At 51.8% G+C, this 18,916-nt stretch overlaps 2 protein-coding genes across 4 annotated transcripts; one reads left to right on the forward strand and one right to left on the reverse strand.

The window, feature by feature from the left end:
- The first annotated feature begins 69 nt into the window (after positions 1-69).
- On the forward strand, positions 70-7,513 carry MCM7 (minichromosome maintenance complex component 7). Of its 3 annotated transcripts, none has more exons than XM_005893141.2 (15): positions 70-226; positions 1,431-1,510; positions 2,050-2,214; positions 2,381-2,505; positions 2,580-2,760; positions 3,065-3,202; positions 3,494-3,643; positions 3,814-3,928; positions 4,018-4,149; positions 4,347-4,430; positions 4,673-5,066; positions 5,317-5,400; positions 5,979-6,147; positions 6,882-6,991; positions 7,133-7,513. In XM_005893141.2, exons 1-15 carry the CDS (start codon positions 196-198, stop codon positions 7,332-7,334), a joined length of 2,160 nt encoding a protein of 719 aa, XP_005893203.1. In that variant the 5' UTR covers positions 70-195; the 3' UTR covers positions 7,335-7,513. The 3 variants fall into 3 exon arrangements, with proteins under 3 accessions (XP_005893203.1, XP_070219057.1, XP_070219056.1); XM_070362956.1 differs by lacking the exon at positions 70-226 and adding an exon at positions 743-790; XM_070362955.1 differs by lacking the exon at positions 70-226 and adding an exon at positions 989-1,144.
- Positions 7,514-7,796: 283 nt separating this feature from the next.
- Positions 7,797-10,604, reverse strand: COPS6 (COP9 signalosome subunit 6). Its single transcript, XM_005893139.2, has 10 exons — positions 10,477-10,604; positions 10,137-10,262; positions 9,610-9,741; positions 9,196-9,284; positions 9,034-9,096; positions 8,693-8,740; positions 8,502-8,616; positions 8,323-8,415; positions 8,129-8,229; positions 7,797-8,048 (listed from the first exon to the last, which is right to left on the reverse strand). The coding sequence occupies exons 1-10, from the start codon at positions 10,541-10,543 to the stop codon at positions 7,908-7,910; spliced, it is 975 nt and encodes a 324-aa protein (XP_005893201.1). The 5' UTR covers positions 10,544-10,604; the 3' UTR covers positions 7,797-7,907.
- Between the last annotated feature and the right edge of the window lie 8,312 nt (positions 10,605-18,916).

Here is an 18,916-nt window from a genome sequence, read left to right on the forward strand (position 1 = left end):
GCCCGCGACAAGCGGGAGGGACGAAGGGTAATCCTCTCCGATTGGCCCGCAAGCGGCGCCGCTGGTCACGTGGGGGGCGACGTTTCGCGCCAATTTCGGTTGGTCGGCCACAGTCCGCCGCGCGGACGTTTTTTTGCTGTACGGGGAGTGAGAGCTCAGAGCCCGCCAATTGCTGCCGTACGGTCCTCGGCAGCAATGGCACTTAAGGACTACGTGCTCGAGAAAGGTGAGGGTCTGCGAGTGTAGGAGGGGCGTTCTGCGCGGGAAGCTTCCTGGGCGACACCTGTTGGTGTGGGCTGGAGTCCCGGGCTCTCGGCGCACGAGGCCGGAGGCAGGGTAGGGAGGTGGCGGAGTAGAGGCGCACGGTGCCTGGGGTGCACGGGCCGCCGAGGCCGGGGGAGAGCTAGTGATCGTGTCCAGGAAAAGAGTGAGAGTTGTGGGGGGGTGGGGGGCGGGCGGGCGGGGCGCGCTGCGGACATCCGAACTAGAAGCTCCAGAGGGAAGGGTCGCGTCTAGGAGAGAGCAGGCCCTCAGGGGCTTATCTAACCAGCGACCCCCCAAGTCCCGCTTTTCTCCGCGCGCTTAGGCACTCCCAGCGACCCCCGACGCGCCGAAGCCCGGGGTGGGGTGGGGCGGGCGGCCCCGGGCCGCTGCGCGCGGGGATTGGGCCGCATTAGGTCCACCTCCTAGCGGAAGTGGAGGCGGGCGGAAGTTGCGCGACGCTACTGGAGGGAGTGTCGTGTGTAAACAGTGTCCTTCCGCGCGGTGGCCTCGGAGAGAGCGACCGAGGGTGGGGGCGTGCCTGGAATTGGAGGGGTTTCTGCGGAGGCCGAGGGATAAAGTGGTGGGGTGGGGCAGGGTGGCCCTCGACAAGGCGGCCAATCGCCGGACGGGCTCCCGCCTTGGGCGGAGGAATCCCGGGCTGTGAGGCGGCGGCATCTGGGCCCATGTGCTTCTTTGTTTACTAAGAGCGGAAGCAGTGGCGGGAGAGGGGGTGGGGCGGAGGACGGGCCTGGTGGCGGAGATCCCCGGGAGAGCAACAATTTAAGGGACCGAAAGAAAGAGGGAATAAAGCACGTAGAAGGAAAGCTGAGAACCGTGAGACTTGAGTGTGTTGCCGGGTGTGGAAGGCCCTTAGAAAAGGGTACTGAGATTTCTAATTAAGGCAGAGAGTGGAATTCCCCTGGGGGGGAGCGTATTGGGTAATACTCTAAACTGCTAGGGGCCACTTATTTTTCCTTAGGTCAAAACAGACTTGCGAAAAGGAGTTTTGCTCTGCTGGGGAGAATTACGTACGCATATGTGAATGTTCATTTAATTTGTTTAGAGATTTAACTTTAAGTAAAAGAAGTTTTTTAGATCTCTCTCAAGGGTTTGCAGTAAGGTATATGAAGAAAAGTCCGTCCTTATCGCTTTATTCTTGCTTACAGACAAAGTGAAGAAGTTCCTACAAGAGTTCTACCAGGATGACGAATCTGGCAAGAAGCAGTTCAAGTATGGGAACCAGTTGGTGAGTCTAAGGTTAGGTAGAGGGAAGGGGTGGTGACTTGAGCTATAAGGCCTGGCTTATTTTAGCAGGTATGTTTTTCTGGAAGTGGTGAGTTTAGCACCATACCTGAAAACTTGTGTATCACTCAGTGTATGCTGCGTCTGTGCTCAGTCTAATTCTTTGCGACCCTGTGACTATAGCCTACCAGGCTCTTCTGTCCAGGGAATTTTCCAGGCAAGAATATTGGAGCGGGTTGCCATATCCTTCCCCAGGGACTCTTCCCGACCCAGGGATTAAACCCATATCTCTTGTGTCTCCTGCACTGGCGGGCGAATTCTTTGCCACTGTGCCACCTGGGAGAAAGCGATGTGAGACTCAACAGCACTCAGTTTCAGCTCCCTCAATCCCTGAAAACACCTTAATTATTGCAAACGTAGTGATACACACTTTTCTCCCTCATGGAGCCTGGATCCTGTGTGCTGAGCTCGTAGTGACCAATTTTTGCTTGTGAACACTAGTAAGATAAACTTGGCTCCGTCGCTTTCTCTTCCCCACACCAGGTTCAACTGGCTCATCGGGAGCAAGTGGCCATGTACGTAGACCTAGACGACATTGCTGAGGATGACCCTGAGCTGGTGGACTCAATTTGTGAGAACACCAAGCGCTATGCCAGGCTCTTTGCTGATGCTGTTCAAGAGCTGCTGCCTCAATACAAGGAGAGGGAGGTGAGAAAAATGCAGGGCACACTTAGGTTTGTGTCGAAAATCTTCCTGGGTACTGATGCTGTCCGAGCTGACCCAAAGGGGTCAGTGGTTCTGCCTGGCACTTTTACGTTCTTTCCTCTCACCGTCCTGCCGCTCACTTTCCTTGTTTTCTTTTCCCTTCGTTTAGGTAGTAAATAAAGATGTCCTGGACGTTTACATTGAGCACCGGCTGATGATGGAGCAGCGGAGCCGCGACCCGGGGGCAGCCCGAAGCCCTCAAAACCAGTACCCTCCCGAGCTCATGCGCAGATTGTGAGTGGCCACGGTGGGGACAGGCGTGGGGTTCAGGTCCCCAGACATTTGCGAATGACCACTTTCTCCCTTAGTGAGCTGTATTTTCAAGGCCCCAGCAGTAACAAGCCTCGTGTGATCCGGGAAGTACGGGCTGACTCTGTGGGGAAGCTAGTAACAGTGCGTGGAATTGTCACTCGCGTCTCTGAGGTCAAACCAAGAATGGTGGTGGCCACTTACACCTGCGACCAGTGCGGGGCGGAGACCTACCAGCCGGTACGTATGGAGCAGAGGACGGAGCACGCTTAATGCTGCGAGAGTGAATTTTGTCTACTGATGTTTACCTCGTGTTTTTTCTGTTTACTGTAAAACACGCCTGTGTGGTCACTTTGCAGTTTCTTTCTACTATGGCGTGGTCCTTCCATCCAGTCTGTTCTCTTTGTGTCTGTCAATGTGTACGTAGCACGGCTTAAGACATTCTCAGAAGTTTCATCATCTCTGCCGAAGGAGGGACATGATTCCGGGGACTGAGGTGCTCCTTTCCTTATGACTTCCTTTGGTGCTTCCTTTTTCACTCTAGATCCAATCTCCTACTTTCATGCCTCTGATTATGTGCCCGAGCCAGGAGTGCCAGACCAACCGCTCAGGAGGCCGACTGTACCTCCAGACTCGTGGCTCCAAATTCATCAAATTCCAGGAGATGAAGATGCAGGAACATGTGAGTTTGGGATATGAGGTCCAGGGCCCAGGGAAGTTTGAGGTTGGGAGTTCACTCAACTCCGGTAGTCACTCGTGAAGTAGAGGGAAGAAAGTAGAACAGAGAGGAGCTGAAGCAGAGAAGTTGCAGAGAGTAGGAGGCAGGCTTCTCTGGAACTTTCTGATTGAGCTGGGATGTGGTAAAGGAGAGCTCAGCTTCCCTCTGTTGGTTTGTGTGGGGCCAGGGAGTGGCCGAGTGGTGGGCGCAGAAGGGGAGGTTAGTCGTCTGGCCTCAAGTGCCCTTCTCCCCCAGAGCGACCAAGTGCCCGTGGGAAACATCCCTCGCAGCATCACAGTGCTGGTGGAAGGAGAGAACACAAGGATCGCCCAGCCTGGGGACCACGTCAGTGTTACCGGCATCTTCCTGCCAATCCTGCGCACTGGGTTCCGACAGATGGTCCAGGTGAGAAGGGAAGTTTATTCCCTCCGTTTTACCAGCCCCATAGAAAGAAGTTTCAATAGCAGGACACCAGGCAGAACAGAACTAAAGGGTTTGTCAGGAACTCCAGTGGGCATCGTGTTGCGTGGGCAAGTAGAGAACTTCATTCATGCCCTAGCGTTTTCCTGCCCAAGGGTTTACTCTCGGAAACTTATCTGGAAGCTCATCGGATTGTGAAGATGAGTAAGAGTGAGGAGGATGAGTCTGGGGCCGGAGAGCTGACCAGGGAGGAGCTGAGGCAAATCACAGGTGAGGAGTCAGCGGGAAGATAAATGCAAATTTATCCCAAGCACTTCTTTCCCCTGGAAAAACACTCTTGAGTCTTTGCTTTCCCACAGAGGAGGATTTCTATGAGAAGCTGGCAGCCTCCATCGCCCCAGAGATATATGGGCACGAAGACGTGAAGAAGGCGCTGCTGCTCCTGCTGGTGGGAGGGGTAGACCAGTCTCCTCGAGGCATGAAAATCAGGGGTGAGTGGAGGCATTGGGGAAGAAAGGATGCCGGACCAGGGTTGCATCGGTCACAGAATAAAAGCCAGCATCTCTATTTCATGGGCACAGGGTGGGATTAGAAACAGGGCAGGCAGACCTCAATAGTCCTTTTCTCTGTGTGCAGACAACCTGCATCGAGGAAACAGTCACTCAGGGGCTTCCTTCCCTTCCTCCAGGCAACATCAACATCTGCCTGATGGGGGACCCTGGTGTGGCTAAGTCTCAGCTCCTGTCTTACATTGACCGCCTGGCCCCCCGCAGTGAGTATCAGATCCTGGGAGAGGCAAACTTAGGAGGACCAGCAGGCTTCCGCTGTGGGAGGGCCAGGGGGTGGAGATGGGTGTTGGTGTCATTGCCCCCAGACCTGCCGCTGCCTCGGGACGGCCCAACTGGGTCAGTAGAGCAGTTCAGCACAGACCTCGCCTCATGGCCCCGTTCCCTCTGCCCTGCTGTCGTCCTAAACAGGCCTGTGCATGTCTGTCTTCCTGACCCTTCTGTGCAGGCCAGTACACGACGGGCCGAGGCTCCTCCGGCGTGGGCCTCACGGCAGCTGTGCTGAGAGACTCTGTGAGTGGCGAGCTGACCTTGGAGGGCGGGGCCCTGGTGCTGGCCGACCAGGGAGTGTGCTGCATTGACGAGTTTGACAAGATGGCGGAGGCTGACCGCACGGCCATCCACGAGGTCATGGAGCAGCAAACCATCTCCATTGCCAAGGCAGGCATTCTCACAACGCTCAATGCCCGCTGCTCCATCCTGGCTGCCGCCAACCCTGCCTATGGACGCTACAACCCTCGCCGCAGCCTGGAACAAAATATACAGCTTCCTGCGGCATTGCTTTCCCGATTTGACCTCCTCTGGCTGATCCAGGACCGGCCTGACCGAGACAATGACCTGAGGTGACTGCAGCTCTGCACTCGGGGAGACACCCCCTGTAGCCATCTATGTGCAGGGAGGAGAAACTGGAAAACCCGTTATTGTCGTCTTAGGGAAACACCAGAGCCTTCCCCTTAAACAGCAGGGGTTGCTCCACAGTTCTCAGAGGGGGTCAGGGTTGAAGTGCCGACAATCCTTGACCGACCAGGCTGTGGGGTGGAGCGCTGAGGGGGCACCAAGATGCAGCGCTCCTGTTGCCTCCCCTCCTCCCAGGTTGGCCCAGCACATCACCTACGTGCACCAGCACAGCCGGCAGCCCCCCGCCCAGTTTGAGCCTTTGGACATGAAACTGATGAGGTAGGAGAGCTGGACAGGGCGGACACTCCCCCGGGCGGCTTGGCCTCTGTGTGCTTCTCTTGAAAAGCGCTCACCCCTCCCCCTCCTGGCGTCCTGGGTCTGAGAACAGTGAGTCTTGGTTCCCCTGGGCTGGCCATAGGAGACCATGGCAGAGAACCTGCCTTCACATACCTCCACCCGCAGTCTCAGGGTTACTAACTCAGGTACGGATATTGGCAAAGCTGGCTTTTGCTGCGTGGGTGCCTGACAGCACTGCTCTGTCCAAGGAGTCAGTCCAGGGACTCCCAGGGATTCCTAATGTTGTTTTTCCCTTTTAGCTGTTCTCATGAATTAACAGAACCATCTCTTAAGACAGGTGGATTTGTCTCAATCATGCAAAGGCCATTTTCATTTAAAAAAAAAGTTGCGGATAACTTGAAATGTTGATAGATTTTCCAAATGTAGCTTATTTAAGCCTAATCATCCACCAATTGCTGTCTCCTACTTCAGAGCGCCCTCCCCTCCGGTTTCTTTACTCCCAGTTTTCCAACTCTTAATGCAGAACAAATGCGCTCTCCAGCTCTCCTGCTTTCCCACAGGCGGTACATAGCTATGTGCCGGGAGAAGCAGCCTGCGGTGCCAGAGTCTCTGGCCGACTACATCACAGCAGCGTACGTGGAGATGAGGCGCGAGGCTTGGGCCAGTAAGGACGCCACCTACACTTCGGCCCGGACTCTGCTGGCTATCCTGCGACTGTCCACTGCTCTGGTGAGTGCCAGTCTGTGCGCTGGAGGATGGTCCGCTTGGGCTCTGCTGGCAGCCTGCCCGTGCGCTGCCGCCTCCCTCCTGCTCTGGCCCTGCCGGGGCTAAAGTGCTGACAGTGCAGATAGTGGTCCTGTGTGCTACCGCACTGTGGGTACTTGCTGCTCCGGCAGGGCACGCCCAGCGTCCCAGGAGAGAGGCTTCTCCGTTTCTCAGGTCTTGCTGAGGGGCGGGTGGGGTAACCTCGCTCTGGGGTCGGGAAGCTTCATTTCTGTCCTCAGGCCGTGGACCATCGTCCTGGGGGCTCCAAAGTGCTGTTCGTGCAGGTAGTGTGATCACCTGACCTACTGCTGAGCCAGCACTTCCCGAGCCCCGGGGACACTACCCCTGCCAGTCGCCTTCTTGGCCGAGCGCCCCAAGCTCCATCTCGTGGTGGGGAGCCTAGTGGAATTCAGAAGGGTCTGGTCTCCCTCACAGGACAGCTGCACACCGGGACTGGCCAGTGTTGAGAGGCGGAGACTTGGGCAATTGCTGGACGCTGCCCCGGGCATTGCACTTGTCTCGGTCTGACAGTGCCGGCCCCACACTGCGGATGCCTGGTGGGCGGGGAGGGGGCCGCTACTCCTTTGTGAGTAGCAGCACTCAGGTGCCCAGCCTTAAAGCTGGAGCAGGGTGGGGGGCCTCCCTGACTTTGTTCCACCCCCTCCTTCTGTGCCCATCTCTCCCTACCTTCCCCTTAGGCACGTCTACGAATGGTGGACACCGTGGAGAAGGAAGATGTGAATGAAGCCATACGGCTGATGGAGATGTCCAAGGACTCACTGCTGGGTGACAAGGGGCAGACAGCTAGGTGAGCGGCTTAGCAGAGGGTGGCAGGGGGCACCTTGACTTTCTTGAGCAGGAAACTCATCCTGCGGCTTCTGCACCCCTGGGTCTGTGGTGCTGGCCTCGAAGTTCTAACCCTGACCACACACCACGCTCGTCCATCCAGGACCCAGAGACCAGCAGATGTGATATTTGCGACCGTCCGTGAGTTGGTCTCAGAGGGCCAAAGTGTCCGGTTTTCCGAGGCAGAGCAGCGCTGCATCTCCCGTGGCTTCACACCTGCTCAGTTCCAGGCGGCCCTGGACGAGTATGAGGAGCTCAACGTCTGGCAGGTCAACACTGCCCGGACACGGATCACTTTTGTGTGAGTCCAGTTGCTTGGACACTGGATCTGCTCTGCATATTGCCCTACTCCGCTTCCTTTGATGGTTTGCCAATGCTTTTGAGGGCAAAGGAAGGTCCCCTTATTTGCCCAAGCTGCACTTGTTTTACTTATTCTTTTTTCCTAATAAAGCGTGTGTCCATTTGCTGCTTCTGTTAAAACAGGGTTTTGAGTTTTCTGGATTCTTGTCTTCCCTTTATGCTTACCTTATTCCAGCCATTCATTAAATTTGAGGGGACTTCCTGCTCTGCCTGCAAGGCACCGATACCAGACTGCACTGGTCTCCTCTCCCACCCCCCTCCAGTTAGTCTCAAAGTATGGACACCAGTACTTCTGCCTCCTGAGCTTCAGGCAGGTATTTCATCTTCGTGAGCGCTGGATGCTGCAGTAACAAACCCCTCTCCCTCAGCCATCCACAGTGCCCACAGGAGAGAACAGAGCCACTAGAAGGGGTGCTGGGGGGCTGCTCCCCTTTTATTAGTGACAGGTTTCTCTCAAGGGAGTGTAGCACCCCTCCCCTTGACAGCTGTCTGACCCCTGTACGTCAAGTACCCTGTTGTCAGAAAAAGAGCCCCCGCATCCGCCTGCCGATGCCTTGTCGGTCATAGAGGACATTGAACTTGTTCACGAACTGGTTCATGGTGTTGCACGTCTTGGTGATGGTGCCAAGGTAGGCCATGAGCCCCACATCATTGCATTGCTGTGAAGGGACAGAAGCCGGTCATGTCCTGCATGCAGAACACGGGAGCCCCACCTCCCCGTCCTGGGCCTTGCACTCACATCGTAGAAGTCTGTCTTGAACTTGTCTGTGCTAAGCACTGGGAGGCAGTGACACAGAGCGTAGGCCTCCCGCAGGATCTCGTGGTTAAAGGGGACCTCTCCTGAAGGCACAAGAAACGGCATTAATGTGGATGCTGTCGCTTCCCCAGAAGGGAGGCAAAGTGCTTCAGGAACCAGGGAGATACCTGTCCTACCTGCCTCAGAGGCCTTGACGTACTCCAAGATGAGCTTGACGCGGCTGTGCAGCATCTTGATGGCGCTGTGCTGTGCGATGAGGTGTTCAGCCACTGGGGGGGTGGTCAGGCCGAGGTTGAGAAGGTGTGTGGGCACACCTTCCCCCCACTTCCAGGGAAGCCCCTGCAGCCACCCTTACCAGTGGAGTTCTCTCCACTGCCTGTTGCTGTCATTCGGGCTACGTGGTCCACCCCAATGCGTTCCGCTTCCTCTGTGGCCAGAGTGTAGGTCAGCTCAGCAAACAGCATGGTGGCCTATGGGGCACAGAGAGTCAAAAGCAGGAAACCCCAGGGGCAGGCTGTGTGGGTTGAAGGGTAGGGCATTACCTACCTCTCCATTGATTATATCTATGACGGACTCAAAGACGCTGACAGGAAGCTGTGAAGAAGAGAGAACAGCTCTTACTAAACATCAGAGGCCTGAACCTATACTAAGCACCGAAACTGGACTTGGCCCTTCACGTTGCGTTTCCTCAGCTAATCTTCCCAGGACCTGCTGAAGTGGAACTCATTCCCATTTTCACATGTGGAGAAAATGCAGTTTAAAGGTTAAATGACTAAAGTCTCACAGATAGTAAACCACAAAAAGGAGATTCAACAGAGATGTCATACAGTAAAAGCAGGGGCAGAGCGACAGGCAGGACAAAGTGGGCACAGGGTCACTGTACTCACATCTGTGTGCTTGGTCATAGGGTTCAACTTAAGAAACAGAGGGCTCTCAATTATCTCGCACACCTGGAAGAAGGGAGGATGCACACGCGTGTCAGGGCCCATCTTCCTTCCCCTCATTCCTCTCGTCTCCACCCCAATATGTACCTGTGTGAACGTGTATACCTGCTTATGGACGTGGATGTCGGAGGGGTCAGGCGGCCCCCCTGTGGTATACCAACCCAGAAACTCCAGCTCCTTGAATACCTGTTTAACTGGAGAGAAAGGGGCCAGGACAGTGTATCTTTAAACCATCCTTCTTTAATTTGAAACTCCTGGTGTGTTTTTACCAGCTTCTGCCCTTCCCATCCTGGCTCCACGTAGAACAACTAATCTCTTGTGTCTTTTCTCACTCCTTGCTCTCTTTGCGGGGAATAACCCATATGTGTTCTTTTTCTAAGGTCTCTTCAGCTACTCTCTCTTCATTATTCCTCTACTCTGGTCCTATTTCTCTGTTTATTTTTTCCCCAACCCTCTCCATCTTCCCCATTCTTTTCCCCCCACTCCCACTCTTCTCCCCCACGTCTCTTCCCCTCTCACACTGCTCCTCCTTGGTGTAATAATATTCCTTGTCAATGATAATCTTCTCTTCCACGGTGTGGGACAGCAGTTCGAAGGAGTTCATCACCTCAATATTTCGGCCCTCCTGCTTCCCGATCAGAGCCCCAATCACTGGAGTAGAAAAGGACACATAAGAGGTGAGGGTGAGGAATCCTCCAGGACTTCCCTGGTGGCTCAGATGGTAGAGACCTGGGTTCAATCCCTGGGTAAGGAAGATTCCCCTGGAGAAGGGAATGGCAACCCACTCCAGCATTCTTGCCTGGAGAATTCCAAGGACAGAGGAGCCTGGCGGGCTACAGTCCAAGGAGTCACAAAGAGTCGGGCAAGACTGAGCGACTAACACTAAAGGAATCCTCAAACTTCTCTAATAGTAGCCTGAGGGTCTGAGGTCACGTGAACCAAGTTCTAGAGAAATGATTTGCGGAGGAGGAATTGGCTTCAGCAAAGGAAGGAGAAAGGACCACTATTTGGGGGGAGGAGGCTGGAGAACGACGCCGAACACTCACCCTGCATAGGCCGCCCCTCCTGCGAGCGCATGCGAATCCAATGGTCTGAGATGTTGAGAATGACGAGGGGATGAAGAGCGACTGAAACGCTGCCAGTCACTCCGGAGGCCATCACGCTGGGGACGACTAAGGAGGGGGAAGAGGGGGTGAGAGTCCAGGCCCCACGGTCCTCCCGGGAGCCGGGAACGGGAGACGGCAGAGTCGGGCCATCCATCCCTCCCGCAAGTTAACCCAGGGAGCTCGCTGCCGACTCGCCATCCCGACTGCTCCCGGGACTCTAGGAAGGCCTCGACAGGCCTGCCAAGAAGTCTCCAGAAGCCGCCCCCGCACGGCCCGTTACCTGCAGCATCCACCTCCATCCCGCTGCTCCCTCCAGTCCCGTTCGCCGGGGCCGCCGTCGCCGCCATTTCCCCCGCGCCCGCCAGCGTCGGCCCCGCCCCCTCCCTCCCGGCTTCCGTAGGCAGCGGCGCATGCGCGTTGTCGCCGAGGCGCGCGCCTGCCTGGACCCTGGGCCACGCCGGGCCGCTCCTACTTGGCCTTACGGGGGAAGGCTCGGGCGGGCCCGGGGCAGAGAGATCCGGCAGGTGTTTGTAACCCCTTTTCGCCTGCAACTGACCGTGAACAAATTACCTAACCCCACCCTGATCGTCCTCGTCAGTAAAACTGGGATAAGGCCGCCTAGTTCCTAAGGCTTTTGCAGAATGAATGAAACGTCATTTTGCTGCGCTCAGAATAAAACCCAAATCCCTTATCACGGCCTGCAGGGCCCTGCAAGATTCGGGCCCTGCCGACCAGCTGGCCATGGCCTCTACTTTGCTGCTCCTTGGTTCCCGTGCTTCAGCCACATGCCCTCACGTCTGTTCCTTTCACACGCCTCACTCACCCCCACCTAAGGGCCCTCTGTCACCTTCATCACTGTAACACCGGTGACCAAATCCGTACCTGACACAGGGGCACCTAAATGATATTTGAATGAATGCTTTGCAGTGGAGCCTGGTCTTGAGTGACTCTGTCTATACGGCTTATCTTTCCTCTTTCTGTTAACACCCCCAGCGTTTTCTAACCTCTCCCAACTTCCCTCTACCTTCCATCAGTCTTACCAAATTTAACTTTGGCAAACTGGCCACCTCCAGCCCTCTCCCCACCCCTGAACCCAAGCAGGTTGGGTACACTGCCTTTACCCCATCTCCCATCTCCTTGCCCCTACAACCTAGCTGGCTCTTTCAGTGTGTGTCAGCACTGCACCCAAAGTGTGACCTCACACAGAGCAGGTGTGAATTCGCTTCAGTTGTGTCCGACTCTTTGTGACCCCATGGATTATAGCCAACCAGGCTTCTCTGTCCATGGGATTTCCTAGGCAAGAATACTGGAGTGGGTTGCCATTTCCTTCTCCGAGCCATCTTCCCGACCCAGGGATTGAACCTGGGTCTTCTGCATTGCAGGCAGATTCTTTACCATCTGAAGCACAAGTGAAGGCCAGAGAACAGGCAGAGACCTCTGGGTGCCCAGAACCAGCAGATCCCAGGAGATGTTTTGTGATGATAAGGGTGACTTCTGTGAATTAAGCAATCCCTCCTAAAGCACTCCTAACCACTGTTTTTAGTTTTATAGTTATCTAAACAATGTTTTGAAAGCATTTGAAACAACAAAAAGACAGGAATTCTGTAAAGATTGAAATAGCAATGCAAACTAGCAAATTTAACAGCAGAATAACCGTTTTTTCTCCCCCAGCCTTCAGTCCAGCTAAGAAGCCTTATACTCCAGAGCAACTGCCTACTATTTAAAAGAGGTATATATTTCTGACCTCATTTTTCCTAAGAGTCAATCAATCGTGTCCAACTCTTTGAGAGCCCATGGACTGTAGCCTGCCAGGCTCGGCTCCTCTGTTCATGTAATTCTTTAGGCAAGAATACTGGAGTGGATTGACATTTCTTTCTCCAAGGGATAATCCCAACCCAGGGGTCGAACCTAGGTCTCCCGCATTGCAGGCAGATTTTTTACCATCTGAGCCACAAGGAAAGCCCAGAGAACAGGTAGAGACCTGTATCTTGACCCTGTGGAGCCTACTGGTGCCCAGAACCAGCAGATCCCAGGAGATTTTTTGTGATAAGGGTGACTTCTGTGAATTAAGCAATCACTCCTAAATGGGGCCTGGATGAAGAGAAGTTAAAAGGCTAGCAGCCCTCAGAGGAAGGGACTTGAGAAATCCTACAGGGAGAGAGGTCTTCTGGCCAAAGGGAAGATAAGAAAGAGTCTCTCTCATTCTGATCCCCAGTAAGTGACAAATCTCCCAGTCAAGTGAGAGGGTTATGGAAGAACTTCACTTCTCTACACATGCCTCATTTAGGAAAAATGAGGTCAGAAATATGTATCTCTTTTAAATAGTAGGCAGCTACTCAGGAGTATAAGCCTTCTCAGATGGACTGAAGGCTGAAAAAAAAAAGATTATACTGATGTTAAAGTTGCTAGTTCGCATTGCTATTTCAATCTTTACAGAATTCCTGTCTTTTTGTTGTTTCAAATGCTTTTGAAACATTGTTCAGATAACTAGAAAACTAAAAACAGTAGTTATTGTGAAACTTAAAGATGACTTTGAAATTGAATCAGTTGCTTATACATGCTTTGGAAAAGTGTATGCTAAAGAAGTAGGGTGAGGAGTAGGGCCTCCCCTTGTGATCCAGTGGTTGTGTCTCTGAACTCCCAATGCAGGGGGCCTGGGTTTGATCCCTGGTCAGGGAACTAGATCCCGCATGCCACAACTAAGACTCACAGCAGCAAAATAAACAAAAAGAGGCAAGCAGCCTCCCCAGGAGAGCGGCTTATCACAAGCTTGCCTTTTTTTTTTTTTTTCTAAAAAGGGCCTCCCTGATGGTCCAGTGGTTAAGAATCTGCCTTGCAATGCAAGGGACATTGGTTCTGTCCCTGATCCAGGAAGACCTCACATGCTGCGGAGCAACGAAGCCCGTGCACCACAACCACTGAGTCAGGTGCTGCAACTGCCGCCACGCGAGCACCTACAGCCTGTGGGAGAGAACCCACTGCAGTGAGAAGCCTGCGCGCTGCGGTGAAGAGTAGCCCCTACTGGCAGCAACTCAGTTCAGTTCAGTCGCTCAGTCGTGTCCGACTCTTTGCGACCCCATGAATCGCAGCACGCCAGGCCTCCCTGTCCATCACCAACTCCTGGAGTTCACTCAGACTCATGTCCATTGAGTTGGTGACGCCATCCAGCCATCTCATCCTCTGTCGTCCCCTTCTCCTCCGGCCCCCAATCCCTCCCAGCATCAGAGTCTTTTCCAATGAGTCAACTTTTCGCATGAGGTGGCCAAAGTACTGGAGTTTCAGCTTTAGCATCAGTCCTTCCAAAGAACACCCAAGACTGATCTCCTTTAGAATGGACTGGTTGGATCTCCTTGCAGTCCAAGGGACTCTCAGGAGTCTTCTCCAACACCACAGTTCAAAAGCATCAATTCTTTGGTGCTCAGCTTTCTTCACAGTCCAACTCTCACATCCATACGTGACCACAGGGAAAACCATAGCCTTGACTAGACGGACCTTTATTGGCAAAGTAATGTCTCTGATTTTTAATATGCTAACTAGGTTGGTCATAACTTTCCTTCCAAGGAGTAAGCGTCTTTTAATTTCATGGCTGCAATCACTAGAGAAAGCCCAAGCGCAGCAACAAATATCCACCACGACCAAAAAATTAAATAAATCTTTGTTAAAAAAATTTTTTTTTAAGTGCATTGAATTAGAGGAAAAAAATTAAAACACCTCAAAACCTCAGGGTAAAGCAACCATCCCATGGTTCTTTTTCTCCCAACAAAACTAAACATAATGTATTACTTAGTTGTTTTGTTAACTTTTCCTTCCACAGAGTGGAGGTGACTGGGCTGGCTGGAAAGACAGCAGAGGGTCTGCTCAGAGAGCCTGCAAAGAAGAGATTCTGCGGGACAGCTTGGAGACCACAGTTAATATGGAATTGCATATATGAAAGCTGCTAAGAGAGTACATCTTAAAAGTTCTCATCCCAAGAAAAAGTAACTACAGATGGTGATGGATGTCACGCTTCAGTAACTGTGACTACTCCTTTCCTTCAATTATCCCTTATTTCCAGACCTTTTGTTCAAAAGAGTCAGGTGTGAGCAACGAGGCATTTTTAAAAACTTACAAAGACCCATAACTCCCTCCACCTTGGCACATGTCTTTGTTCCCTATTCTTGCTGTAATAAATGACCACAGACTTTGACTTAAAACATCACACACTTATTCTGGCGGTCAGAAGTCTGAAATAGTTTCCACTGATCTGAAACCAAAGTGTCTGTAGGGCTACATTCCTTCTAGGGGAGAATCCCTTTTGATGTCTTTTCCAGGTTCTAGAACTGCATTCCTTGCATTTCTCGTTTCATGGGCTCTTCCTCAGCTTCAAATCCAGTATGTTAGCAGTATCTTCAAACGTCTGTCTTTGTCTCATTACCACTTTGCCGTCTACAGTACTCTCTCTACCTCCTTCTTATAAGGACACTTGGGATGACCTTCAGGGCCCACTGGGATAATCTCCCCATCTGAAGATTCTTAATCATATCTGCAAAATACTTTTTGCCATATTCACAGGTGCTAAGCATAAGGACCCAGAAATCTTGGGGGCCACTGTTCAGCCTGCCGCAGCATGTATGAGCCACTGGAGGGGAGCTGGAGAGAGCAGCGTCCTCAATCAAGTGACCTGGAACCACATCAACCCAACAAGTGATCCTGAAGGCTGGGCCAGAATGAAGCTGGAATTCCCTAGGCTTCCTTTTGACTGGGCTGCACTTAAAGAGTCTACTGGCCAGGCTGGCCTGGGGTAGTGATTAAGGGAAAGAAAAGAAGCGTCAGGCCAACAAATGGTCAGGGCAGAAACTTTAATTTTTCAAAATAAGTCTAGAGAGCTCTTCATCCCTTTCATCCTGATCATTACCCAAGAGAAGGCTGACCAAGGGGCGATGGCCACAGTCAGTGGCCAGGCTGCCTTACTAAGCTAAGGTGTGTGGACCAGCAGGAGGTGAACCAAAGCCAGGCATTTAGGGTGCACTCTGACCCTGAGGGCCCCATCAATCCATGACTTTGCTTCAGGTGGTTTCCCCCAAGGCGGTAGCTGCCACTTTTTCATGTAAAACCCTTCTTGGGCCAGGCTGACTACACTTTTAAATATATCATTTATTTGACTAGTGAGGCCATTTAGGCTCTTCCTGTCAGGTTAACTCAGGTTCCAGTTGCGTCACCCCAGCGTGGGGGTTTCAGCAGGTGGCGCTGTTGCAGGGAGTGGCTGCTTCCCTCACAGTCCCAGCTCTGAGCTGGATCCCACCTTCAGAGTCTGCACACGGTCAGGGGCCCTTCATCACTCTCCTTCCCCTACTTCACACGAGTTAGTCTGAGCGAGCACGAGTGCTCAGTCGTGTCTGACTCTTTTGCAACCCCATAGGATGGCTAACTTACCAAGCTCCTCTATCCGTGGGATTTCCCAAGGCAAGAATACCGGAGTGGGTTGCCATACCCTCCTCCAGGGGATCTACCCAACCCAGCAATCCAACCCTCATCTCCTGTGTCTCCTGCATCGCAGGTGGATTCTTTCCCACTGAGCCACCTGCAAGTGAGTCTGAAGAGGCTATTACATGTGTGATGAACTGGATCTTAGCACTAACAACTCCCTAAGGCCAGGAACTTCCAGTCACTGAGCAGGAGGTGCTCACAGCTGGGATGCCCCAGAGCCACTGCTGCCATGGGCTGTGTGGTGTAAAGGGGTGACCCAGAGGGATCAGCACTGAGGTATCATCGACCAAAAGACAAGGAGTAAGGGGACTCTCTGATTTCAGGGGTGCAGAGAATGCGATCACCCTGCAAAAATCTTAGGGCATTGGGTAGAAAGGTGAATAAAGAACCACAGAATTACACATCAATTTCTAATAACTGCTAAAAACTAACTGGGGTGCCCTTCGAATTCAGCCTGGGGTTCAGGTTGAATTCTGAATGCTCTAATTCTGAATTCTAAGAATGCTCACACCCAGAGAGCTGGAATAGAAGGACATCCAGATGTCCTGTCTGTCCCTCTGCATAGCTCCAAGCCTGTTTCCTCCCACTGTCCAGAATGCCCAAGTACTTAGAGGCCTGTCTCAGTCCTCTGGGGTCCTATACTGAGATGTTGGGCAAGAGGGGCCAAGTGATGGGAAGAAACTGGCCTGGTGGCGATGGTCACCCAGAGCCAGGGTGGAGTGGTGGCCCTACTCCTGGGCTGGCCTTGGGGCTGGCGAAAGGTCTTGCCCTCAGGGCAGCAGCTTTTGCAGGCCAGCTCTTTCCACAGTGTCACTCCGTAAAGGCAGCTCCCAGACAAATAAGCTGAGAATGTTTTCTGCATTCTGGGAGACAAGCGGCCCTGGAGCAGTAAAGATGGGGCAGCTTCCTTGTTAATTGTTCCTTAGGGGGGACTTCCTAGTGGTCCAGTGGCTAAGACTGAACACTCCCAACACAGGGGGCCCAGGTTCAACCCCTGGTAAAGAAACTAGATTCCACATGCCTCGACTAAAGATCCCATATGCCCCAACTAAGACCTGGCACAGCCAAATAAGTAAATAAATACAAATAAAATATTAAAAAAAAAAAAGAGAACTGGCTCTCTTTACACACTCTTTGGGAAGATTTCTGTTTTTACCGCCCACCCCCACCCTTCCACCCTAAACCAAGTCCTGACATCCTTCTCTGAAGACGGCTATTGTCTGACGTGAGACCCACATAAGGCCACCAGTACCCTTCTTTCTATTGACCTCTGATAAGGCTTACTATTTTTTAAATGAAATTAATATTTTTACTGCTTCATCAAGGACATTTTAAAATGAAACCAGATTTTTTTTGAAACTGGATTTTTTAAAAAGCTATGATTATATAGCAATGAAGACTATAACAGTTCAGTTTTGGGCCACTACATGAATTTATGCTAAGGCGTTAGCAGTTTCACACTTTCATAGCACCATTTCAAATGTCAATACCATGGGGAAAAAAAAAAAAAATCTGTCTTATGAAAACAGTTTTGACCTCCCAGACCACCTGGTCTCAGGGACCCACACAGGTTCACAGAATATTGTTTGAAAACTGCTCAAAATCAGCTATTTCAATAATAAGATGATAGTACCAACATCACACAAGAAGATTAGAGATTTTAGATGAAACAGATAAATTCATAGAAAGAACTTAACAAACCCAATATGATTCAAGAAGAAATAAAAATATAAATAGTCTTATAGGGACTTCCCTGGCAGTCCAGTGGTTAGGACTCTGAGCTTCTACGGCAGGGGGCACCAGTTCGATCATTGGTTGAGGAACTAAGATCCTACATACCGCCTGTTGTGGCCAAAAAAGAAAGAAAGAAAAAGAAGAAAAAAAAAAAGAATAGTCTTACAACCTTAAAAAATTCAATCAATAATTTTAAAAGTCCTTCCATAAAGAAATTCTAGGCTCAGATGACTTCAAAGATGAATTCTTATGAAAGTGTCTTCTGAGATAGAGAACCAAATAGATACAATTCTGCTCTAATCTGTTTGAAAAGCCACAGCTACATCTTTAGGACAAATTGACTGTTTCATCACGTTTGCATCTGGCATCCACTTCTTAATCGTCATTCCCTTGGCCCCGGAGGGGACAGGGGAGGGCTGGGGAGAGGAGAGGGGCCTGAGCTCCAGCCAGATCAGGAACCCCCTACTCAGAGCCAGAGCCGAGGCAGGTGAAAGAAAGAAAGAGCCTCTGGCTTACCAAGGCTTACATTTTTTTACTCTATTTTCTTTATTTCCTTTTAGATAAAAGCTATATGGAAGTTTAAATGTTTTCTTTTCCACCTGGATGGACTGCCTTGGGAATCCTCTCTGTGATTCAAGGCATTTCAGAGTCCACAGACTCAAGAAAAATTAATAGTAGGTCTTTTGAGAACTTGCTGGGAGTTAACCAGATGGCTGGATTCTGGGGCAAACACCAAAAAAGTGAACTACAAATTGACTTCTAGGCTCCACAGTAATAGGGTTGATTGTGTTGACAGTACTGGGAATCTAAGAGCTGTTTCCTGAGGACTGTCAGTAGGTGAGGGCTTCCCAGGGGGCCCTACTGGTAAAGAACCTGCCTGTCGATGTGGGAGACATAAGAGACGCTGGTTCAATCCCTGGGCTGGGAAGATCCAACCTACTTCAGTATTCTTGCGTGGAGAATCACATGGATAGAGGAGCCTGGTGAGCTACAATTGCAAAGAGTCAGATGTGACTTAGCTACTGAGCACCACCACCATATTTTACTGGAATTGGTTAGATTACTGTCCTTAGACTGAAGTTGCCAGAGAGAAGACAATGGCAACCCACTCCAGTACTCTTGCCTGGAAAATCCCATGGACCGAGGGAGCCTGGTAGGCTGCAGTCCATGGGGTCGCTGAGAGTCGGACACGACTGAGCGACTTCACTTTCACTTTTCACTTTCATGCATTGGAGAAAGAAATGGCAACCCACTCCAGTGTTCTTGCCTGGAGAATCCTAGGGACGGGGGAGCCTGGTGGGCTGCCGTCTATGGGGTCGCACAGAGTCGGACACGACGAAGCGACTTAGCAGCAGCAGCAGCAGCAGCCAGAGAGTAAGTTCGGTTGTACTGCAGAGCTGAATGGCTGCGCTACAAATATTGAAGGCAGTGAAAATTGAGATCAAATGCGAGGCAGGGCCACAGGGAAATCAAGAAGATCACAAGATTTCATTTTGTTTATAATCTGAAGGATTTGATTC

This window comes from Bos mutus, chromosome 25 (assembly GCF_027580195.1).
Source record: "Bos mutus isolate GX-2022 chromosome 25, NWIPB_WYAK_1.1, whole genome shotgun sequence".
In the NCBI taxonomy this organism is placed as follows: Eukaryota; Metazoa; Chordata; class Mammalia; order Artiodactyla; family Bovidae; genus Bos; species Bos mutus.